This window comes from Eupeodes corollae, chromosome 1, assembly GCF_945859685.1.
Source record: "Eupeodes corollae chromosome 1, idEupCoro1.1, whole genome shotgun sequence".
NCBI classification, from domain to species: domain Eukaryota; kingdom Metazoa; phylum Arthropoda; class Insecta; order Diptera; family Syrphidae; genus Eupeodes; species Eupeodes corollae.
This window is the reverse complement of record NC_079147.1, coordinates 159,572,871-159,599,543: the sequence shown is the minus strand read 5'-3', so window position 1 is coordinate 159,599,543 and position 26,673 is coordinate 159,572,871. Positions and strand designations below refer to the sequence as shown.

The 26,673-nt window shown below is 33.9% G+C and overlaps 1 protein-coding gene across 2 annotated transcripts in view; it reads right to left on the bottom strand.

The window, feature by feature from the left end:
- Positions 1 to 688: 688 nt before the first annotated feature.
- Positions 689 to 26,673, bottom strand: part of LOC129953264 (uncharacterized protein DDB_G0283357-like) — a 92,363-nt gene continuing 66,378 nt past the window's right edge. Inside the window, exons 3-8 of one of the 2 annotated variants that reach the window (XM_056066268.1) lie at positions 11,478 to 11,790; positions 11,233 to 11,392; positions 5,773 to 5,945; positions 4,824 to 4,988; positions 4,628 to 4,742; positions 689 to 1,832 (exon numbers count right to left, since the gene is read on the bottom strand). In XM_056066268.1, the coding sequence (XP_055922243.1) occupies positions 1,057 to 1,832; positions 4,628 to 4,742; positions 4,824 to 4,988; positions 5,773 to 5,945; positions 11,233 to 11,392; positions 11,478 to 11,790 (1,702 nt within the window). In that variant the 3' untranslated portion in view covers positions 689 to 1,056. Of the gene's footprint in view, positions 1,833 to 4,627; positions 4,743 to 4,823; positions 4,989 to 5,233; positions 5,329 to 5,772; positions 5,946 to 11,232; positions 11,393 to 11,477; positions 11,791 to 26,673 lie in introns of both variants that reach the window. The other variant, XM_056066277.1, reaches the window with a different exon arrangement.

The following is a 26,673-nucleotide window of genomic DNA, read 5'->3' as shown; positions in this document are numbered from 1 at the left end:
ACGGGATTGTTGGCTTTCGTCGTCTATATCGAATGGGTCATCCTGCCTGACAGCGGAATTCAGTTCTTCATCGCCGTTATACAGTCTGCAGAAGTTGTCCTTCCATATCCTCAGCATTGACTGCGGTTCCACTATGATGTTTCCACTTTCGTCTTTGCAGCCTTCGGTTCTAGGTTTATGTACCTGTGAATTTCGTTTCACTTGTTCATAAAACTTTCGAACCTCATTCCTGCTTTTATACCTCTCAACATCTTCGACCGCACGCTTCTCATGCCCTCTATTTTTCCTTCTGAGAAGTCCGCGTTTCTCTCGCCTCTTCTGCTCATAGAGTTCATGAGCAGCTCTCGTCCTTTTATGCAGCGCTGCTTTGCGTGCCTGTTGTTTGGCTGCATTTGCCTGCCGACATTCCTCATCAAACCACAAATTAATTTCATTTTATATTTATTAAAAATTGACAAACCGTTGGTTGTTCTATTAAATTTATTTGTATTTACTTCAAATTCATATAAGTTTTCTTATCTACATAAATTTATATCTTAAAAATTATACATTATTTGATAACAATTTATTAAATAACTAGTTATATATATAAAAAAGATTTAAGAAAAAAGAGTTATTATTATTTCGAGATTTGTTTTTTTTTAAAACCCAAAAAATTTAAAATGTTTATCTAAACACATAATTTTGAGTTTGGTTTTGTTTTCTGTTTTTTTTTTGTAGGAAAATAAAATATTTTTTATACAATTTCAATAATTGTTTTCTATTAAAATAAAAATATATTTATTTTATTCTTAAAACTAAAATTTCTTTGTCATTTTTCGCTGTATTTTGTCCCTTTAAGGAATGTATCTTAAGAATTCGAGAAATACTACATATATACAAATATATAATAGAATTAGATTAAAAGGCAAATAATTAATAATAATATCGAAGTTTTTTTTAATTCAATTTTTTATAAATTAAAATCTTATTTTGTTTTGGATCTTCAACTTATTTCATAAGTCTTTTCGTTTGTTTTGTTGTTTTGTCATGTTTTTGTTGGTTACAAAAATACATTTATTCGGTCTTAACGACCGGGCCACGCTCTAAAGTTCGTTCCAATTTTCTCTCCAATTCACCAAATGAATTCATCTGTGACAATTGAATTATGTGCTGATGATGTTGAAGTTGCTGGTGCTGACGTTGCTGATGCATCTCGTATTCATCCTCAACCGACGGACTTCGACTGATGGCTTGTTGGATGATTTGAGACGCTTGGTGATGTTGTTGTTGTTGGTGTTGCTGATGATGATGCAGGTGAAGGTTTTCAATCTTAATTAAGTTCGTGTCATGCTCTACGCCGCCGCCGCCGCCACTTCCGCCGCCGGACAGATGATCGTAAAAATAGCTAGGTGACTCTGTAGAGCTATAACCATGGTGTTGTTGGTCACTTGGCGATGGTGACATTTCAAAGATTTGATGTTGCAATTGTTGTTGGAGTTGATGTTGAGGATCTGAGTTTATTGCTAGATACTTTTGTAGATTGTATTTAATGTTCGGGCTTAGGACGTTGTTATTGTTGTTTTGACTTGTGGTGTTGTTGTTATTGACAAGCGATGATGTCGAAGTATTTAGCACGGAGAGTGGCGTGCTGTAATGCATTGGTGACATATTGTCATGGTGGTTAATTGGTGGCGATGGAGTGCCATGCATAATGTCCTGATGGTTTGACGAAGCCGATGAGGTAGTTGATGTATGATGGGCCAATGCTGTCGGTGGAGGGGTTAAGGTATTTGGACTGCTGACATTCGAGTGAGAAGTGTGTTGAATCGTTGATGTTAGATTTTGTAATTCTGTAGAAGAAAATAAACAAAGGTAAATTAAAGTAATATTTCTTAAATAATTGGTAAATTTAAAATATGAACAGGTTAGTTAATTTCAAATAATGTGAGCTCTATGAGCAGAGGAGAAGAGAGGAACACCGACATCTCCGAAGGAAAAAGCGAGAGCATGAGAAGCGTGCGGTCGAAGATGTTGAGAGGTTCATTGGCAGATTTGCAGCTCGTAAGTCTTACGAGCAGGTAAAACGAAATTCAAAAGCACATAAACCTCAAACCAAAGGCTACAAAGACGAAAGTCTTTTGCAGATCGTATAACGACGACGACGAACCGAATTCTACTGTCGGGTAGGATGATCTACTCAACATAGACGAAGAAAGCCAACAATCCCGTGTTCTCAACTTAAACGAAGTTGAGATAGTGATATCTTAGCTGAAAACTTGAATGGCGAGCTCTTCCAAGCAGCTGGAGAAAATTTGGTTAGGAGCATGAATCAATTTATCTGTTATATATGGTCGGAAGAACGCATGTAACATGAATGAAACCTCAGTGTTGTTTGCCCGATACTGAAAAAAGGAGACCCTCTAAACTGTACAAACTACAGTGAAATCAGTCTTCATTACATCGCTTACAAAATCTTCTTTGCCGTAATATGCGAACGTCAAAAGTCCATAGGTCACAACCTGATAGATCCATATCAGTGTGGTTTTAGACCAGGAAATTCCACAGTCGATCAAATATTCACATAATGACTGATCCTGGATAAAACCCAATAACATCAAATCGACACCCACCATCTCTTCGTCGATTTCAAGGCCTCATATGACAGCATCTACAGTCACGAGCTGTATAGAGCCATGTCTATTTTTGGCATCCATGATGAAAATGGAGAATTCACGCTGCTCCATAAAGGTTGGAAACAACTTAACAGAACCTTTCGATGTTATAAAAAGGTTTTAGACAAGGTGATGCGCTGTCATGTGATTTTTTTAACATCGTGCTTGAAAGAATAGTGCAGAGCTCACATGTCAACACTAGAGGCACTATCTTTCAAAAGTCTGTCCAATGACTAGCATATGCTGATGATATTGATATAATCGGAAGAACTCAGCGTGATGTCAATGGGGCTTTTGTGGGTATTGAGGCCAGAGGCGGCAAAAATGGGTTTAAAGGTTAATGAGGGCAAAACAAAGTGTCGTCAAGAAAGGACATACAACACCGCCGTCTTGGTCAAAACCTCACCATCGACTGACGTAACTTATAGGTAGTCATGGACTTCGTCTACCTAGGCTCCGCTGTAAACGCAGAAAACAACACCAGCGCTGATATCAAACGCAGAATAACTCTTGCTAACCGCTTTTTCTTTGGACTAAAAAAGCAATTGAGTAGTAAATCCCTCTCTTGAGTGACCAAAGTGTCGCTATATAAGGCCCTCATCATCCCCGTCCTGCTACAGTTTAGAAGCAATGACAAAAGCGAATAAAAACTCTTTGGGTCGCTTCGAGAGAAAAGTTCTTTATGTGATCTACGGTCCGGTATGCATAAAAGGTGAGTGGAGGAGAAGATAAAACTACAAACTGTACTTAGCCAGAACGGTAAAAGTCCAACGACTGAGATGGCTGGGTTACGTAGAGCGAATGGAAACCGATGCCCCAGCCCAGAAAGTCTTCGAATCCAAACCCACAGGATAGCGTAGAAGAGGAAAGCCGTGGATCAGGTCGAGCGCACAATGGAAACTGATCTCAGCCAACTTGGAGTGCGCAACTGGAGTCAACTAGCTAGGGGATAAACAGATCTACAAGTTTGTTGAGTAAGGCCCTAGTTCACACAAGATTGTAGCGCCACCTTAAGAAAGTAAGGTTAAGGGTTATATCTCCCTTTTAATTTTACTAGAACATCATGTTTTTAAAATATGACCCTTAAAAAACGTTAAACACTGCCAACAAACGGTGTTTTTTAACTTAATGCTTTTACAGTTTTGAAAAAAAAAAATTAAAAAGAACTTCGATTAAAGTTCCCGTTTCCAACATAATTTTTATATTTTTTAACATATTTTAGAAACCTGATATTATAGAATTCCTTAGACGATGAAATCGTTAGAAAAACAAAATTTTACTTTCAAAACTCAAAGCCGTTTACAGTGTTTTAAGATTAATTTGAGACACGTGAAATCTAATACTTATAAAAATTTTTAGAAAATGTTATTAAATACTAGAAATATTTAAACTGGATTAGAAATTTTGGAAAACTATCACAAAAAACTACTAAAAAGCAATTTCAAAAATTTGAATAGCTTTAAAAAGTAACCTTACGTGAGGAGAAATTTTTTAAGTTGCATATATTAACATGGCTTTCTTAAAACCTATTGAAAAATGTTATTTTTAGAAACGGAGCTTTGTTGACCAGTATAATTATTTGGAAATAGTCCTTACGCTGGTCGTTCTCATAATTTTAGAACATTTAAACACTGTTTTGAATTCGTGTCTTTCAGACATCAAAATTAGGACAAACTTCACTCTTGAGCAAATCTGAAACAAAATTAAATCAATGATTTTTCAAAGCAAATCTCTTATTTTTAGAAGGGGAGAACTTTTAACACATTGGTCCCAAAAAGGTAAGTTTCAACAAATCGAAATATTTTTCAAATTTATTACAATCGCAGCCGAAGTATCGAACATTTTTTTGAAAATTTGCAATTCTATGAATTTTATTCATTTTTTATTTTGAAGACTTTAAGAAGTTCGCAACGTGTCATTAGTGTCGAAAATTTGACCAAAAGCTAAAGATTGTTTAAAAAATTCTAACTTACCAGCTTTACTATCCTGAATAATATTTGAATTGTTGTTCGAATTTTTGGAGTTATTATTGTTCGAAGATGATGATTTATCAGCAGCCTTAGATCCCTTTGGTTTTCTTTTGCGTGTCTATTTATCAAAAAGAGAATGGAAAGTTTTTCAATAAATAAATCAACATAACTAACAACTTTATAAACTATAATTACATACCTGAATTGTATCTTTTTTCATAGTTAAAGGCCTCTTAACACTATGCAATTTAAAGTAAAGACCGCAGGCATTACAAACTGGCTCTCCATTCGGATTACGTCGCCATAAAGATGTTTGTGAGGTATGGCAATTAGAACAAGATAATCCCTGACGACGTGATGCGCTCTATAAAATGTTTATATGCAAATTATATTTAAATAAAAATCTTAATTTAAGTTTGAATAACAACAACAATGACTTTGTTTAAACATTTCACAAAAATCAAATTAAATCATTGAATGAATTTAATTAATTTTACAGTGTTTTCTTTTACAAAGTTGGTGGAACAATATTTTTGAAATATTTAATTAAAATAAAAAATAAAAGTTAAAAATATTAAATTTTTAATAATGAAGAGAAAAGAAACCTACCAGTCGCCGACTTGATTTTGTTTCCTCTGTTGGCCTACTTGGCAATTGATTATACTGATAGAAGCTCTTATAGAAATCCCCACCTTGTTCAGCCACTGTAATAATAATTATTAAATTGTTTTAATAAATTTAATAATTTTCAGTTCTTTCATTTAATTTATCATTAAGATAAATAGTTTCGTGTTTTCTTTTTTTTAATATTATTATAAACTATTTGCTTAAAATTTAAGCCTTGAATTATTCAAAATCCTATACAAAGAATATTTGAAAAAAAAAATGTTTTTACTTTTGGTTTTTGTTAAGTTTTATAATAAATTCAATTAAAATCAATGCTTTGGCCCCCACAAAATGAAAAATTACTTATTTTGTATTTGAATAAAAAAAATTACGTCGGATTTCTATAAGAGTTTTTATTTTTAACTTTAATTTTTATAAAAATTTTAGTTCAAAAATTTTGTTCATTCTTTTATTTTGTTGTTATATTTTTTTAAAATTTATAATTTAAGAAAAAAAAATATTTATTTTTTTAAATAATTTACCAATCTTCTAGGTTGTTTAACTAAGGGCCGATTCATTCCGTTCATTTTATGATAGAGACCGCATGCATTGCATAGATAGTGTCCGGTATTATCACGACGCCATAATGGGGTTGATACGGCACCACAATTGACACATTCACGCCCCTCAGTGATAAAATCGGCATCGAAAAATGCTTTAAAAAGTATAACAGTTTGATTTGTTGTTGGTTTTTTTCTTTTTGTAATTGTGTTTTTTTTTTTTATTTTTAAAGTTTAATTGTATAAAATATTGTTTTTGTGTTGTGCTTTTGGTTTGTTTTGTTTATTACACTTTGTATTATGTTCCCTATTTGTGATAACCCATGATATTAATTGAATTTATTATAAAATTTTAGGAAAAACAGCTTAAAATATGAAAATAAAGTATTTAAAAATAAAGAAAAAACTATATAAATAAAGTATTTTATTAATTCCAAATGTTTTCAGTTTAAGTTTTAAAAGTTAAAATAAATTTAAATATTATTTAACATTTTTTTTTTTATTTTTTCGAGGATACTTGAAAACTTACCATAATACTTATTCTTACAGTGCCGGATATAAATAAAGCAACTTAATTAGTTATTTTTCTTAAGTGTTTTGTAGAACAACAATATGTTTCACTGAAGCGTGCTACAAGTCTTAAGTATGACAAAGAAACCTTCCTCTAAATTTTAGAGCATACAATTTGTTCACAAATTCTTCGTTTAAAGTCAGGAAACGAAAATATTACCTTACATTAACCCAGGAAATTATCCAGGAAAAGCAAAAACAACGAAATAAGTTGCTTAAGTAAGTTTTGAACGACACTGTATGTTAACAATTTAGAGATTCTTATTTTTTCTTTTTTTAATTGTGGGTGAATTAAAGGGGTTATGAAACCCCTTATAATGATTAGACACAGTGCGAGCAATTGAACAAGAAAGATGGAATGCACATTGTAATGAGTGGGAAATATTGAACCTGGTAAGGAATTCCACATTCGTGAAGTGCAGCTAAAGAAAGAATCCCTGTACTTGACATTACACAAGAGTAAACTGAAGAGTAGTCCTAGAAGTAGGGGTATTACGGTTGAATTGTTTGAGGGTAGGAATACAACTGGCTATTTCACAAGAGTATTGTTTATATAAAATAACGATAAAACAAGTCATGAGACTTTGCGGCGGCGGTGTTGAAGAGAAGCAACGATCTTCTACCATTTTTAGAGCTCTCTTATCTTTCTTTTATTATCTATCCAAAGTACGTTATGCACAAGCCCACATATGAGATCTATACTCGAGTTTTGGAAGGGAACTTTTTGCATTGTCGGAGGAAAACCCTTATAAACTTTTTTGGCAAAAATCGAATACGTGGTTTCTCCACAAAAAGTGAATTCACATACCTAGAGCTAAAAGCTATTCAGTCTCCTCAACGCAAGTACCACTCATAGATAGTGGCATTTGGGAAGGGTGATGCTTCTGGGACAGCATTGAGATTTCGAAGCATACAATTCGAAAAGTTTTTTGATTCCCTATTGGACAATGCTGTCAAGATCAGATTTTAATGTTAGGTTGGGTTAGGTTATAGTGGCTGTCCAAGATGGAAAAGGACACATTTAGGCCAGTTTAATGGGACGAGAATCTTAAAACGAATACGAAAAGCTGAGGGTATTGTTATCAACGAAACAAATTGGTGGGTAAGAAGTTTCAAGCAAAAGACTATTTATAATATAAGAAAGAGTGCCGGAAACAATACGGAACCCTGGGGAACACCAGCATGTATTTTATGAATTTCAGACTTTGAAAGGTAGTTTCTAGTCCAACAAAGAAGAGAATCATCAATACAAAATGCACGCATTTGCCAAACGCTTGATGGCAATTTCTATCAAACGCCTTTGAAATATCAAGTGATATAATATAACTTTCCCCAAAACGATGTAAAGATTTGTTCCACTGTTCAGTAAGATAAGCTATGAGATCAGCAGTGGGCCTATTGCTACGAAAGCCATATTGCCGGTCATTAAACCTAGAAAGATAATCATATTTTTTAGTGCGTGAAAGATAATCATACGTCTTAGAGACGTATGGCACTTATTAAGCGCGTTTAAAGATGACAATTGATTTTTCATCATTATTTTGTATTTTAATTCATTTTATTTGGGTTATTTTAAGTAAAATTAATCAATAATTAAGTACAAAAGAAGTAAATTTTGAGCAAAATTTATAAAAAATCTGAACCACCTTTGAAAATATAACGAACAAAATTCTTTATTTTTTAAAGAAACCTTTGAGTTGACTTTGAGTCTAAATATTTGGTAAATTAGTTCATTGAGGGGTAAGCTAACTATAAAAATAGTTTTAGTAATTTTTGAGAAAAAAAGTTTTTTCCCCATATACTTTTGTTCAGTGCACAAAAGTTTCATAAAAGATAAACATACGTCTCCCAGACGTATAACATAGTCATTACTGGCCTTAATGCATCTTCAGCGTGAATTTTAAGTTGCACCATGCAAGCTCTGACCTATTCCTGAGCAAATATAAAAAACTAATGTAATACAGCTTATAATTGAAAAGATATAACAATTTTTCCCCGCACCATACGTCCCGCAGACGTAGATTATCTTTCTAGGGTTAAGAAGCTTTCGTTCTTCAAGATGTTTCATAAGCTGAAAATTGATCGATGATTTCATGACCTTGGAAAGAATTGACGCCAATTGTAATTGCAAATGAACGATAGTTGGAGGGGGAGGAGGATTCGCCTTTTTTAGGGTCAGGCTATAAAACTGCACTCGGAAAGAGACCTGTAGAATAGGGCAGATAAAAAAGCTTATGCCGTGGTTTTACCAGCGAAGAAGAACACCTCTTCAGAACAATTGCGGGGATTCCAGGCCAAGGGATTTGTGTTTTTCAAGATCTTTAAGTACTTTAGAAGCTGTTCAAGTGCAAAAGAAATTTCATCCCATAGAATCGTTTACACATTAAAGTACACGCTGAGTCATGTCACTCATGGCTTTCTAAATCTTGAACCTAACTTCTTTGATCCTAATTACCTCTTTACAGCTCGAATTAAACAATGAGATTTCTTTGGATTTGATAGATTTCACCCTGTTCGTATTAAAATTTCTCATTTCCCAAAGAATTAAGTTTGTAATCACTGAAATCCATTTCACTATCGAGGAAGCATAGTGGCCAGTTAAAGTTCCTGAAAAAGTCGTTGAGGCCGTCCCTGTTGGCTTTCTTATATTGCCAAACGGGTCTCGTATAATGAATTTCAAGAAGCCTTTTTCTTATAATTGAAGTAGAAGGATTTCAAATAAAGTTCAAAATTCTTGGAAATGGCCGACATAAAAAAGAAGCTTTATACCATTTTCTTAAAAATAAAACTTAGTTGGCGCAACAGTCCGTAGAGAACCAGGACCTAATGACTTATAACTCCCAACCTTTCCTGTGTGCGAGTAATTGCAGGAATGGAGGGGACCTACAATTTATATGCCGAATCCGAACGGCTAATTTTTCATAACAATTATTACTCTTGGAAAATTTGTCAATTCCTTGCATGAGGCAGTACACGTTAATAAAACTCTAGGTAGCACAGGCAGGGATCGAACCCAAGACCTCTCGCATGATGTTTTGAGATGAAGTTCAAATTCTTAGCTTTTCGAATAAGAATTACTTTTGCAGTAGTTTCAATAGATAAAAAGAGGTGCAGCAAGCGTGTTGCATTGGTCCTTCACTTTACTGATTTTTGAGTATAGTAAACGGATTTCTTTTAAACTTAAAGTGAATAAACCTAAAGGATCAATGGCATAAGTTAGCAGACGTCCTGAAGGCATAGGTACATTGATATATGCACTCAAATTTATAAGAAATTACCAGATCTCTAAATTTATCTTTTCTTAGGGGACCTAGAAAATGGCTGAAAAGTAACAAAAATTCAACCTGTCCTTAGATCAAGACCTGGAGATTCATAAGATATGCATATTGAAAATTATAGTATCTAAATATATATTCGAAGGGAAACTTTGCGAACAATATTTCAAGGCTTGTCAGTACTGGATAACTATAATGTTTTCCTTTAACTAGTTTAATTAAATGTTGGATGAAGATATATGTCACAATATTACCGTAATGACTGCAAATATTTTTGCAAATGGCGCCAACTGATATATCGTTTCGAATTGGCATTTATGTTGCAGTTAATAGACAGGCTCAAACGACATAAGGGACTTGAAAGCAATGCAAGTTTCTAGCATCTGATTGGCCAGCTTCCAAAAATTGCCTTCCAATTAGGGCAACTTTATTGGAAAGTTAACTGGAAAATCAAGTCTTCTTATGCCAAAATGACAGTTGATCATGTTATTTAAATTCAGCTGAAAGCCTGAACCTTATCACTCTGTGATTTATTTTCTGCACAATTACAATTAAGTTTTTGTGTAAAACAGGGTTCCTTGTCAAATACAAAATACAAGTCGTGATGGACTTATAGATTGCCTGCGCAGTGTTTTGTAGACAATAATGTTTTTGGTATAGCTTTTCTGATTTTGAAATTGCTGACACTTGAAAAACTAACTTGTTGCCTCGGTCAAACTTTACGTTCAAACAATTCAGAAGACTGTAAATGAAGTCGCTTACCATCCCAAGATTACGCATGAATAGGAACGTATTACTGTCACTATACCTATTAAAACCTTTTACTCTCTTCAGTTTATTTCAATGTACATTATGTCCTATGCAAATTTCCAAAAAACGTGATATTCTTTTAAAAGCGAAAGTAAACTCTAAACGATGCTCAAACCTATTGTTCTCCGAATGCAAACATTTACATATTTGTTATAGTCTTGATGCTCACAAACAATCGCATATAGTCTTCAACTCAAAACATCCTGTATGTACATATGGTCATAGAAACATTTAACTAGGTTGACCTAACTCAAGCTACAGATTTTTGTTCTTTTTTCTCACACAAATTTCACACCTCATCCAATGAAAAAGAAAAACAATCAAAAACGGACCGTGAATTTATGTTTTTTCAACACAAAAGATGCCAAATATCTGTCTAGCCGCAATTTCGTTCTTTCTTATTTTTATTTATTTATGTTTCTAGAAAAACTTTAGAATTTCAAATAGAGTTTGTGTAAGAATAATAAAGCTGATCAAATAACTTCATCAACGGCAGCGGCGCCTGTTAAATGTACATAAACGAAGAAAAATATTTCTAAAACCCAAATTCTCACTATCTTGACTTTTTTTCCTAATGACCTTTCGCGTATATTTATACACTTCTTATATTAATTAAATTAAATTTATTTTCAAAACTTAGAAATCATTTGGAATTGTATTAAATCATAACAAAAAAAATAACTGATAAGAAATTTATATAAATAAATATTAAATTAAAAACAAGATAGAAAAAAATTATGAAAAATAAAAATAAATAAAACGAACGAAGATCATCCGCAACACTTACTTGCAGATAACGAAGCCGATGCTGATAGATGTGTTGTTGAATCATTTGTGGTTCGTCCACGGGAATTTGAATTTGAAATGACACCACTGATGGTGGACGGTGTCGTGGCATAACTAATTGCGGTACCCTGTTCATATTGTCCTTGCCAGCCGGATTCATTCTAAAAATGTTCCATAAACAAAAATTTCAAATAAGATAAAGGTTTGCCAGAAGATCTTAAAACAAAGAAATTGAGGAAAACTTACCTGAGCCCTATAGCTAGTTAAGGCTGTATATTGATTTGCTCCGCGAACAGCAGCTGAAGTGCAAAAATGACCGTTTCCACTTGTTGTGGAGGTTAATTTCTGGAATGCAGGTAAGGTTCCACCAAGATTATTTTTCGTTGAACCGTATTCATCGACTGGAGTTGTATTAGCAACTGTATTGCCACCTGATGGTGGCACTATCAGATTTGATGATGTGCTTGACCACATATGCGATCCGTCATGAGTTGGACTTCCGTTCAGATATTGCATACCATTGGCAGCCGACGTTATTAATGGTCTTGCGTAGACTGAACTGCAATGAAAATTTATTTATAAAATAATCGTTTTTAGAGTTTTTTTGAAAGATAGATTAAAAAACTTGATAAGAGGAGGGCAGATTTTTTCCACTTTTGCTTCTTTCATTTTTAAACAACAATGGAATATTTCGATAAGAATCCATTTTCAGTTAAACAAAAACAACAAAAAAACAAGAAAAGACATAACAAATAACAATATTTTGATATGGTGAGAAGATATTTCTTGAACAAGGCTAATTCCTAATTCAACAGTATTACGAAAAAGAACCTAAGTAAACCTTACATTTCCTTGGAAAGATCTTATTTTTTTATTCAGCCAATTCCTTGACAAAGTTCTAGTTTCGTAAACTTGGTGTATTGAAAAAACTCCATTTTCTCAAATTGTTGAGGGTCTTGAATATTAGAACTCGAATAAGCAATGTGCAATAATAAAACTCAATTCCTATGAGTGGATATTACTCGTATGTCCTTGTCCTTCTAAGAAGCCACAATATTCATTAAGATATATTTTGTGTTAAAAAACGATATACAAATAAGCAAAACACAACTTTATGAACAACTTTAAAACAAAACAAAATTCAAAGACCGAAAGCAGTACGACGGCAAAGTTGTCTGCTGCTCATCCCTTTTCCACGGTGCTGACATTTCTACGGACACTCACCAGTCACAGCCCTGTAGTCGCCAGTGGAAAATCGGATAATCTGACAAAATTACCTTCTTCTTGTAGTGAGGCAGTTGTGAAGAACGGCTCCTCTACTACCACAAAGAGTAAACCTCTCAGCCCATCAACACCGCGAGTCGGAGGTAGTAGGGCTGCGGTGCCAGGTCATTCTACCACGAAAGCAAAAAATCCTAAAGAAGGTCCTGGGGGAGATGGGCGAAAGCTTAGACCCTCCAAGGCCTACTACAAGGACATGCGTAGTGCTAAGAGGATTCTCTAGACGTTTGGTGAACAGCTAGGCGCCAGAGGAAACTCTCAGCACGATGTCAAAATAAAATGGACCAAGAGCTTCTTGGCCAAAACTAACGTACAGACCAGCCAAGACTCAATGTCGACAAAGGTCTATGGAGGGTAGTGTTTCCCTACCCAAACGCCCCAAAATGCTAAACACAGAACTTCTCTTGACCTTCGGAAGGCAAAAATGTCTTTCTGAAGGACAAAATGTTGTTGTTGGTCGACAGAAGCAATGTAGATGGCACGATCTCTGCCGAGAACTGGATATTGGCCAAAGGCCATTTTTGTAGAGATCATGTCTGACAATCCTGGACCACCGCCCATCACAAAACATGGCGGTCCCCTTAGCTACGTGTAAACTCATGCTAAAGCAAGATAACAAAGAAAACAAACTTCAGGTCGAATAACACCACCATCTGTTTAGCGACAAAACCAATTTGGCCTAATCTTAGCGCCAGGCGCTCAAAACAATTAATCTCTGTGAGTAGATTGCATATTAGCTACGTTATAATTGTCCTGACTGGGCACTGCTTAATAGGAAGGCATGTTATTCGACTTGGAGCCCCTACAAATGATTTTTCTGATGATAATCTTCTGTGCACATGTCCTGCCTTATCACAAAGACGTAGAATCCACCTAAGAGGCTACTACTTCAACAATACCAGCGATCTAAAAAATTCTGACATTATTTCTCTCCTACGCTTTATTCGGAGCTCCAATTGGTTGGACGAGTTAAGCTGATCAACTGATCCATGTGGCATCACAACGGACCATACTTTGGGCTAAGTGTGTTGGACTTCCCAATCAACAGCCACTTTAACCTAAACTAACCTTGAAAGGGAAGAAATGCTAGATTTAACTAAATATTAAAAATAAACCGAGAGTTAGATGATCGAGATTTAAATTGAATTTAAAAGTTTTTCAAAAATAATAATTTAAACTCAAGAGGAATTCTTTCGGACTTTTGCATCTGTACGTACTCGATAAAGTCACAAATTTCTTCTTTCATCAAAAAGTCATACAAATAATATTGTAAATGGAATTTTTCTTGAAAAATTACGAACGTTAAACTGTAACTGAAAATTTTATTAATTTCAATGCCGTATTGAGGCGTGTGTCGTCACCATTTTTAGTACATTTCAAATGTCAAAATATGATAGCTTCAAAGTGACATCTGCCTAAATTGTGATAAACCAAAAATGATACTTCTTATTGGTGAGCCCTTTACAACTTTTTGACATATGACAATTTAAAGTATTGATACAAGTACCAGAATTTGTTCTCCACATTAAGCTTTTTGTCAAGCCAATGAATTTTAATGTGTTTGCTTATTGTAAGCTCATTGACATATTTGTCAATTTTGTAAGAAATGGCTGCTCATTTCAATATTTCCTCAGACTTTTGTATAATACTTCTAAATATAAGATACTGGAGCAAAATCTAAAACAACCAATTGCAAAGGCTTAAAAAATGTACTAGTTTCTAATTTGCTAACTATTCAGTAATTTACTGTTTGACTCCAAAATCTTTGCCAAACTAGTAAAATGCGTATCACCTGTCATTAAAAAACGAGCATGCAAACATGTCTAAAAAGTGACAGTTCGTGAAAATAAACAAAGCAAACGAACCTATTACTTGGAGTTCCCAACTGTTAACTGAAACATTCCATCCACTGCCTAGTGACTTACAACTCTCAAACATTCCTGGGTGTGAGTAATATTGTCAAGGTTGGAGGGAAACTATAGTTTTAAGCCGATTCCGAAGACTTATTCAAGAAAGCACTTTTCATGACAAGAATTACTCTTGGAGGATTTGCCAATTCCTCACACAGGGCAGTACTCTGTGAAAAAAAAAGATTTTAATGGCACAGACAGGGTTTGAACCCAAGACCTCGGACAGTCTAAAGCACTTACCATCAAGCCACAAGAACTATAATTTTTAATTTTTATTGTAATTACACAAGGGTTTAAGTGTTTACTATAACAGAATTAGATTCACACCAAAAATCTAGGGCAGTAATTTTCGGAGCTTTTCCTAAAAGACAAGTTTTTAATTAAATTTTTATAAATTCAGTTTTTGTTTATATAAAGAACTAATACTCAGTCTGAAGAACAAAAGTTACAAAATTCAATTCCAGCACTGCAGGTGATCTCAAATGCCTTAAAATTTGACAATAAAGTCCCACTCTAAAAATCTATTTATTTACCTTTCAATTGGACACTGCACCATGACCAAAATTTATTGTTTACTTAAACAAAAGCCCGAGCTTAATCAAACAAAACACAAATTTACGATTCTATTTGATTGAATTCGATTCGACAAGATAAAAAGAGTATTGAAGCAGAAATACAACTGAAACCGCTACTAAATTACGAAGATCACTATCAAAGTTGTATAAGACTTGATGATGACGATGATGAAACGTCATTACTGTACCAAGCCACGACGACGCACAGACCGCCCGCCCCGATTGAGAGTTATTTGGATCCACAATGAAGATGATCTATTATTTATATTGATACTTAGTTGTCGAAAAAACAACATAACACTTTCGACTGGGATTTGGATTATGTATGGAGTGAACTATGGTCTGTATATAGCTTTTATTTTAGGCATCCGTTTCGAAGCTGAATGCTGCCGCCGCCGCCGGCTAAATGCTGACTGATCACGGTCTTAACCATCACTATACATTCTGACGAAGATGATACATTATGATGGCTACTGGAATGCCCTTATTTTGTGATTATTTTCTTAGAGTCTTTCGTTTATTGACATTGTTTAAAGGGATTGTTTTAATTCGTTTCTTATGGTTTCATTCACCGGCTTAAATGACTGAGCTAAGAGATCCACCAAATCCCATTTAGAAGAGACGAGGGAGAAAAAAAGTTTTGGTTAGGATCGTGGTTGCCAAATTTGGTAAATTTACATAAGCGAAGTTTAGGAAATTGAAAAAGTTCAGTGGGAATCTCTTTCATGAAGAGGGATAAGCGTAAGATGTTAAATATATAAAGATTTTGCTGATTATGAATGATCTTACTGTCTAATAACATTTCAATAAAAATGAAATAAAGAAATCCTTTTAAGAGTTTTTCCTAGTTGAGAGTTTCTGACATTTCAAAGTGATACGCAAGGTTTAATCAAGACTTAGAACCACTAAACATAAAGACGAGTTTTTGAAAACCGCTTAAAAATGTTTTTCGGTGGAGGCCCAAACAAGGAGTATAAATTTAGTGAGTTGGAAAACCCCATAATACGAATTTGTGCCTTAGAAGAATTGGTGGAAGAATGCCTAGATACTTTTGGTCTCCCAGCTGAACATTGAAAACAGAACTTCAACTTCTCGTCCTACAAAAAAGCCACGAAAAGGCATAAGTTTTAAAGTCGCTTTGGAACGAGAAATTGAAATCCAAAAAGAACTCTGCCAAAAAGTTTGAGAGGCAGTTGAGGCTATGAAACGACACCAAAAAGAAATGGAATACCATTTCAAGAAAACATACACACTACACAGCTCCAATGACAAATGAGTTTCAGAAGAAGAAGTTGAATGAAGCCTCAAGACACAACCTTGAAATGGAAGTGATGATAATGAAGGAAGCTAGTTCCAAAAACTTCATTGTTCTCGTTGTATTTCATCGATTAATTATAAAAATGATATTCTTTGCATTTTTAATTAAAGATTAGGTTTACGACGAAAACAAACAGTTTTTTTTCACTAAGAACTGACGGTCAAACCATTCCAAAACTATGTTCGAAAACAAATTTATTATTTTCAAGTTGGCAAAATTTGTTCCCAAGGAAAAAGAATTCCGTGAGGAATTCCCGATAGTAGGAACTTGCTCCCGGGAAGGGAAAATTATTTCCAAAGAAATTCCCGATAAGGCTGATTGTGATGAAACGTAGCTTTTTCCCAAAAATTATTAAGATAGACAAAGAAGTTGGGAAGAAACTTTAGTGTGGCACTCAAAAATTACACGTTGTAGAATGTGTTTTCATTTCAATCCTCCAGAGATTCAAAGCTTTTATATTAAATTAATAGATATGAAATGTATAGTATGTTTTTCACTTAGTCATTAGTTTGACAAAAAGGTCACTTTTGTTGATTTTTTAGAATGTTTATATTTTTGAAATTCATGTTTAAATCTCAATTCTAGAGCTTTCAAAGCAAATTCACCTAGAAAAGTAGATTTCTTTAATTTTGTACGATCTTAAAAGATTTTGTATTTAATAGAAAATCAACTCACATTTTTGGTATTCGTCAAACGAAAAATAAGATGGAATTTAAGAAGAGTTTCAGAACTTTTAAAGCCAACTCAATATCAAATTATGGCGATCTCTTATTCAAAGTATCTTCTTAAGGACCTAAATATTAGGATCTTTCTCTTAAAAAAGATCTTATGAAAAGAAGTTAAAGCATTACTAAAGTTTTTCCAAATTCTAAATTGTATGTAAAAATATTTAAGTTCTTTTTGACAGCAAACCGCTTGTTGGTGATTGTGGTTAAGTTATTAACAAATCCTTGGATGCAATTCTTACTGCTACAACTTTACTGTATATGACCCCCCTGGATACGCCATTACCAATAGGCTTGTTTCAAAATCCAGCTTTGTTTGTTTTACTTTTTTTCACGAACTGTTAGACCGCCATAAAAATAGTTTTCACAGACGAACTTTTACTTTTAAGCACACCAGCTACATTCAAAGCTTTTAACTTTGGTGTCCACTTAGTTTGTTTCATTTATGTAAGTGGCAACCTTGATAATAATATAGAAAAATGTAAGTCACCTACAAACAAAAATATTCCATATATCGAATTCTTGTCAACAAAAAACGTTATTATTTATTCTGACATTCTTCTTCTTTGCTTTGGTGTCGTCTTGTGTTTTGGTTTTGGGTTTTATTTGGCGCGCGGTCTTTCGGTATTATATTAGCCGCGCGCCACAGACCGTACGTTGTCCGGTCCGCCTCCGCACCGCTGTCAGTTTTGTTTTATAACTGTACGTTGGTGGTCTCGCCTAAAAATTGCTTTGTACGTCAAAAACAAAAAGTGCATAAAGCACAATGTCAGCCAATATTTTATTGTTTAAGTTCAAAGCAAAAAGAAAGAATGACAAGAAACAAAACTGTCATTTTAATATAAGTTGTCAATTCTTACCCTAAGAAGAAGCGTGCAGATGGAAAGGTTCTATGTAGGGAAGAGATGAGGGCATATCGTGAAGACATCGCCACACTTGACTCCAGCCGCGACAATTTATACAAAATAAACCAGGAACTTTATTTTTTTTTTGATAATTGTTTGTTTGGAATACTCGAGCAATATGACGACACTAAGAATATGTTCAAATAATTTGATTATAAGTCATCAAATTTGAGGCGTCTTTGTAGCTGTCTTCGTAGTCGTCGGCGTCGTCGTTGTCCGTTGATTTGTCAATATACAGAACAATGCTACAGTATCCGCTTTGTTTTTTTTTTTAAGATTTGTTTACGTTTTTGACGTTTTGTTTTTGTGAATGCAAAATTATTAATAAAGAAAAAGATGAATGGTTAAGTGGATTTTCATGGTGCTTGTAATAAAAATGAATATAATATTACGAGTAGGTGAGTGTTTCAAAAATGCAATGAAGGCATAAAGTCCATTCTCTAATATTTGTAAAATTTGTAAGTTTTGTTGTTGTGTTTATATTAAGCATGAAATAATTAAAAGATTAGAAAAGAGCTTTTGAATTAGACATCAAAATATAATCTAAATGAAAAAAAGAGGCTGGGATGCGACCCACACTGATAACTTCTCATCCCGTCTGTCGATTTGTCTTGTTTAAAAGTTTTTTAGGTTTTCGTGTTGGGTTAAAAAAGTTGTCAGTTGAATTATTCTTAAACATTTCTAAATTACCAACAATATTTTTCAATCAAGAAACTGTTTAGTTTGAAAATCTAGTTTTCTTAAATAAATTTTTAGTCGAAAACAAACTTTTACCAATTTAAGTAGCATTCTAAACAAATTGAATGAATGAAATTAATTTGAGAGATATCAAAAACCGCACATCAATTTTTAACAAATTTGCTTATGTTTTTTTTTAGACTTAATTTTTTATGAAAAAACGGATTGTTGGAATTAAAAAAAGTACTGAATATCGAAAACAATATTTTCTGTGAAATAGAAAGTTTAAAGCCAATATCTCAAATTTTTGAAAAGATATTTGAGTCGAAAATCAATTTTTACCAACTTTTGTTAAATTTTCTTTTAAGTTTTTATTTTTTGTAAAAAAAACTGTAGATTCTATTTTTCTCAAAATTTTGTGTTGACAACAATATTTCTTAAAAGATAAAAGCAGTTTTAAGTCAATATCTCGACGTTTTGAAAAGATATTTGAGTCGAAAATCAACTTTTACCAACTTTTATTAAATTTTCTTTTAGGTTTTTATTATTTGTAACAATTCGAAAATTTTCTAAATGTTTACAACATTATTTTTTAAAAGATAAAAGTAGTTTAAAGCCCATATCTCAAATATTTGAAAAGATATTTAATTTGAAAATCAATTTTTACCAACTTTTATTAATTTTTTGTAAAAAAAAAAAACTGTTAGTTCGATTTTTCTCAATTTTTTTTTTAGAATGTTTACAACAATATTTTTTATGAGTTAAAGTTAGCTGAAAGCCATAATCTCAAATTTTTGAAAAGATATTTGAGTCGAAAATTGTTGTTTTGGAAATAAAATGATTTTGTACTCGTAAAATTTTCGAGGTGACACATTTTTTTCATGTTTTTTTATTTATAAAAAAAAAAACCGTTAATTGGATTTTTTTCAAAAAATATACTTGTCTGGTATCACGTCTCTACCTTTTTTGGTTCGTAAGATATTTAGGGTTAACCAAGATGTTCACATTTTTCTTAAACTGCTATGGTAAAAAAACCACACACCCAATTTTCTTGAGAGCCCTTTCTACCTTTATCTTTTCTGGTTCTTGAGCTACGGACGACGAAAAAACGTCGCGAAAATACAAGCACACCCAGACATCTTTCTAAAAATCTTTTATTTCGACTCTAAGGACCTTGAAACGTGGAGAAATATCTGGCTTACACAAAACGTGATATAAACCTCTATCAAATCTATCGACTCTGTCTCTACAGACTGTATAACAGTCTATAACGACATTCCAGGAAATCGAAAGGCAGACGAACTCACCAGAAATGGTACATTACAGCGCTTGGATAATGCTGGCATACCAATTGCTACATGTTAACTGTTGCTAATAGCTAATCACCAAGTATCAGGTCACGAAAAACATCTGGTCTACAATAGATTAACTGGACACTGTCTAATAAGACAGCACGCCACCCTCCTAGACGTATTCTAAAATAACTTTTGCAGAAACTGTTTGGAATGAAGAAGGGGAGGAATTAGTTCTTCACCTCCTCCGATATAGCTTAAAAATGCAAGAATTACCTAGGAGAATTCTTCTTCTGCTATTAAACTGGGCTAAGTGTGCCCTACTCCATCACGGACAGCCACTATAACCTTACCTAACATAGCCAAACATCTCGCATAAGGCAACAAAATTAATCAATTTTTTCTAAGAACAAGAAATTGAAGATTGTAAAATTTGAATCAAATATCTTTAGGGGAATTCAATTAAAAATTGTGTGGCGCAACAGTCCGTTGAGAACTAGGGCCTATAGTGACTTACAACTCTCAACCATTCCTGTGTACGAGTATTGTTGTCAGGAATGGAATGGACCTACAGTTTATATGCCGGATCCGAACGGCTAATTTGAGAAAGCACTTTTTCATGACAAGAGTTACTCTTGGAGATTTGTCAATTCCTCGCAAGAGGCAGTACCCGTGAAAAGACAAGATGGCATAGGCAGGAATCGAACTCAAGACCTCTATCATGACTGTCCAATGCACTTACCATCATGCCACGGATACTACAGGGGAATTCAAATGATGCAACCTTTATTTTGAATCCATAAAAGATTGCGTTCCAAAAAGATTATGCATTCTTTTACAAGTCTGATAATGACCTTATATAGGAAGCTCAATACTGTCGTTTTGAATTTAAACATACATACGTATACATAAATCTTGTGTGTCTCTATTTTAAAATACTTTGTTCTTTAATATTGTTATTTAGTTTACTTAAATACATAGTTTGCCTTTGTTTTTTTTTTAAGTAGAAAAAACAATTGGAGAAAAAGCTTAGAATCATATAATGTTAAAAATTAAACAAAACATTTTTAACAAATTTGTTGTAAAGTCACGTTCGTTTACTTTGTGCTTTATATGTGCATGTTTAGTGCTTACACCTATAACTAAAAGACAATCATTGACGATATTGAACTTATGGAATTGAATCATTATTATGAAATATGAATCAGTAACTCCTCCAGGCTAACTGAGACTATTAAATTACAGTAAAGTAAGCAAAATCGGGAACAAAATATTGAAATTGGTATAAAGATAAATGATAAAATATTTTGACTTGAATTTTCACCAACAAATTCATAAAAGAATAGTGGTCAATTATTAATAACTCTTCGAATAAAAAACACGATCAGTAAAATTCCTCTTGCAAACTGCGAACTGCTGTGACTGTGAAGGTTTTGTTGAGTCGTGTATCGTTTAATTTTTAGAAAAAGGCCAAACGCATTGGAATAAAAGTCGAAAAAATACACCTTTCAATTAAGTACTTTTTAATTGTCAAAATGTCAAACAGCTTCATAGAGGGAAACCAAAACAGTACAGAAAATAAATTCTCTTATTAGAAAACACTTTACCATCTATTGTCGTCTGTTTTACGCCAAATTCCTTGACAAAGTTCTAGTCTCCAAGACTCGGTTGATTGAAAAATTGGAACTCGATAAAATTCTAAATCATTTCTTAATCAAGTTTTCGAGCATTAAGATTCTGATATAGATCTCAGTCTGAGATAAATCTTCTATTTACATAAGACCCTCAAATTTTAGGGTCTTCTCAAAAACTAAAGAAAGGGTTGGTGGAGGTGTGTACTCTGAACCACTTAAATTAAGTCTCTCATTCCGCCTTCCCAATCATTGTAGCGTGTTCCAGGCGGAACTTTTGGCGATTAAGGAAGTCTTGTCTTGGCTCAAAGAAAACGTGATATCAACATCTGATATCCGTATTTACTCTGACAGCCAGGCCGCTATCAAATCTCTGGACTCTGTCTCTACAAACTCTATAACGGTCCATAACTGTCGATCATCTCTAATGGAGATGGCACAACAGTTTAATATTCACCTTGGGTGCCGGGCCAAAGAGACATTCCAGGTAACTGTAAGGCAGATGAATTCGCCAGGAACGGTACAGTACAGCCCATCCTTCCACGTTTGGCAAGTACTGGCATACCAATCGCTACTTGTAAACTGTTGCTACTGCAAGACGCTGCGAGGAGGGCAGGCACAAGGTGGAACAACATCTCCACGTGTCAAGCCACAAAAAACATCTGGCCAACACTGGATATAAAACGTTCAAGGTGCTTGCTCTCTCTAAGCAGATCGCATATAAGCTCGATAATAGGTGTCATAACCGGACACTGTCTAATAGGAAAGCACGCCATGAGACTAGGCGTATTCTCAAATGACTTTTGCAGAAGCTGTATGGACGAGGAAGAGGAAGATACGATTCTTCATTTTCTCTGCACATGCCCTGCTCTGGCTCGAAAAAGCAAGAATTACCTAGGAGAATTCTTCTTTAACGATCTAAACGATTAAATCATATCGGAATAATTAGCCTCTCACGTTTCGTAAGGGACTCAAGCTGGTTCCATTGAGCTTAGGAGGAAGCCTCAAGATTCATGTGGTATCACAATGGGCCATTAAACTGGCCTAAGTGTGTCCGTTTCCATCTTGGACAGCCACTATAACCTAACCTAACCTAACCTAACCTAGGGTCTAGGATAATACAAGTCATTTAAGCAATGTTTTTAACTACCTTTGAATGATTAAATGATAAGTTAACATTGTTCTAATAAATTTGAACTTACCGAATTTCGTAATGTGCAATAATAATAAATTGTTAGAAAATATAGTTATGGAAGCGCCCAATCCCAACTCACAACAACTTTTAATGTTTTGTTAAGCTTCTGACTAAACAAAGGAACATAAAACAACAATTAAACAATAAAACAATTTTTCAAGAAATAATATCAAATCTCGAACGTACAATTTGTCCGTAGGTAGACATTTTGTTTCTTTAAAGAAGTCAATTCGTGTGAGTGGACATTATGTCCTTCTAAAAAGCACTAATGTCCATTTAGTTATACTTTCAGTTTAAAAACGCTCTTTTCAAGGAAGTCATAAGGTCCATAGGCCCTGTTTCAATTTCTGTAACCTTTATTTCTATGGACATTCTTACCGCCGATATTATGTAAATCAATTTTGCCAAAGATCGCTATGACTTTAGCGAGCACTTCGAAAATGTTTAGAACCAAATAAGCAAAACATTTGAAAAGCAAACAATACAAAGTAATATTGAAAATACAAAAAAAAAAAACAAAAACTTCTAAAGAAAAAAACTTTTTTGAATGTAAAAAAACTGAAATCAATGACCAATTTGTTTACTGCTAAATAAAAGCTGACAAAAATTCAATATTATTACTCGATAGAATTTCAGAAATGGATTTATGTCCAACCGGGTTCTATAAAAGTATAGTTTTTTGTTCGAAAACGAGATCTAGGTCCTAAAAACTTAATAATAAATGTACGCTGAGTTCTAAAGAAATTATGGAAAGTTAAAAAAATGCTCGAGTTCTAAAAATGTTTAAACAATTTTTTTTAATATAAAACGAGAATTATTAGGAAAAGCTATTTTAATTTGATTTAAGAACTTTGTCAAGGAATTGGTTTTGAAGAAAAACAAATGAAAGTCTTGAATATTTAAAAAAAAAAGTATAATCTTAAGTTTTCTCGATTTCCAACCTATATTTGAAAAATTTGAATCTTAAAACGAAATTCAGTCTTCTAATTGCAGATCTTAACAAAGGCACTCAAAACATGATATTTTTCTTATCTTCACATACCATCTTTCCATAACGAAATCCATAAAACGTAAATCCATAATAGACGTTAATTTCAAATCCTTATTTCCATAATTTAAACTACGAATTAATACATTTCATTTAAACTTTTCATCACTCACAAAGAAACACACGATTATTAATTTTAAATAATCCAATATTCAAAATTTTGAAAAAAAAAACAATTAAAACTCAAAATCTGTAACACAACTTAGAAGATCAATATAATAATTAATTAACGTGCAATCAACTTCACTATTCTTATCCAACTACGCACCACCCAAAATCGTTAGCTCCGTATTCATATACGATAAAAGTAACTCGCATCGACCGAATCGAATCTAAAATACAAAGAGAAGAAGAAGACGTAGACGTAGACGAAAACGAATGAGAAAACTAGCTCTAAAGCTAATATAGCCTCCCCTAGGGTATATAAAACAACAATATAGACAAGCTTCAAGCCCGAAATTGTAGCTAATGCAATGCATGTAGATTGTAGGTACGAGTATATGGTACCCTCTGGCCGCACTTGCTAAGCTCGTTCTGACTTCTGACTTCTGATTTCTGACAAAAAGACATGTTTCACTTGTTTAGTGCATTTTTAGCGCAATTTTTCATTACGACTTTTTTCTAAGTTCTTAGTTCCTATTTTAATTATGATGCACTCGAAACGTGTGTATTTTCATTTATTATATAATTTTTATATATCTATGACTTGAATATATTTGTATATAGGAAGTATCTAGATGCTTTTCTTCATTTTTTGGTTAATATTTTTGAGGGGGGTTTGGTGTATGGTAGGTAGGTAAAGTCAATCGAAAAATCAACGATCAAGTACGTGCATAAGTTTGATTTTTAAAATACACGCGCTCGATCACCTGTCAACATTATATTATATTTCCGAGCGGCCGCTGCCGCTGCCACTGCCACTACCGCCACCGCAGCCATACAGCCGCGGCGTGTAAAGCTGCACGCACGAATAATGGTAGTAACTATAGTTTAGTTGTGCATAAATTCGCAACTCACATAAATAACTTTACACTTGTACATCTAACAATAGTTTAGGGGAACTCAGTGTAAATTGGTTAACTATAATAGAGCAGTGCTAAGGATTCTTAAACCAGAATTCAGACTTGATGACACGACCATTGCATTATAAAAAAGTGAGTTCGAAGATTGAGGTTTGCGCCTCAAAATTCTGTTGAAACATCACTGATCTTTGGTCAAAAATGGGATATTGCTTAAGAAACACTGAAGCCTTGCAATCACATTGCACTTTTTCAATTTGATAGCCTCAATTCAAATGCATCTCTAAAATGACTCAGGTTTTAGTAATATTCCTTTTTAAAGTTGAAAAAAAAAACATGCACAGGGCTTTTCGAGGCCATCTAAATTCGAGAAATACCTTTTTTTATTAAATTCGTGATAGTTTGTCAAATCTATAATCCTTTTCTTTGATATTCAGTTCAAATATATATAGTACAGTCAAACTTCTCTATAACGAACTTTCTTATAATGAAATTCTCTATAGCGAAATTCTCTTTATAAGAAACCAATTTTTTGACCAGAAAGCAAAGTTGTTTCCTTGTAACAAAATATCAATTTGCAAATTTGAAAATAAAAGTACTACGATTTGTATTCCTTATTTTAAAAGAGAACTCAACATTTTGGGAAGAAGTTTCTTAAAATGAATGTGTGTTTGCATGGACGCGTAGTGAAAGTGTTACGCATATCCACAGGTCATTTGTTTGAGTTGGCATTTTGAGGTCGAGAATTGTTGCCAAAATGTCGAAGCGCAAAGCTATTTCGGTATCAGATAAGTTATCGATGATTGAAAAAGTTAAAAGGGGTGAAAAGAGATGTTGCAGAAAAATTTGGTTTATTGTTTTGATTCCATTACAGATGTTTATAAGGCTTGGTGCGTCGATGTTAAAAAAAGTAGGTAGGTAGGTGGAAATGGCTATTTCAAATCAACCTAGCCTGAGATCCAATTAGCGCTGTAGTGCGCCGTTTTGATACCAAAAACTCGTTTGACCTGTGATAGAAAGGGAAAGATTTATAGAGAAGCTTCATAGCGATTATGTTAGAGCCATTTTGTCGCATTGAGAAAAAAGATTAGGTCTCTAATCTTTGTCTCAGATAGCTCATCGAGTTCTTGAAAGAATGCTTTTCCAAACCATTTCATTCTGGTGTTTGCCAAAGCAGGACATTTGCAGAGGAAATGGATTATCGTTTCACTTTTTTTTGGTCACTACAACTACGGCAAAAGGTGTTGTAAAGGATACCCAACTTCTCTGCATGAACTCTTTTAGGCCAATGTCCGGTACAAACCGCAACATAGAAGATCGTTTGTACGGGTTTTATTATAGGGGGGCCATATCTTCCTAGATATAATGCAGTTGGGTAACACCGAGGTTAATATTCAGGTTCGCAAGCTCTTCGCGGCATTGCTGGACCAATTTAGATGAGGATGTGGCCGAGTTAATGGTTTTGACAGCTGCCTGACTGTCTGTGAAGATAACCGTATTTCGGGTTTGGTTTGGGCTTTGTTTAAATATCTTACATGCCTCCCTTATTGCCAGCAGTTCAGCCTGAAAAACGCTAGCAAAGTCTGGAAGCCTAAAGGATTTAGCTACATTTCGACTCAGAAAAGATCCCAGAACCAACTCCGCACTCCATCTTTGAGCCGTCAGTAAAGATGGTTGTGTCGAAACCTATCGACTTGATGACATCCTCCCAATCTTCTCTCGATGGGAAAATAACCATAAAACCTCTAACTAAGGCTCAAAGTAGGAGTGCAGTAGTCAGTGTCTACCGAGATAATATCTGAGGGAATCAATTTCGTTGTGTTGCTGTGACCATAAGGTTTTGACAACCAGCTGTTTGATTCCTT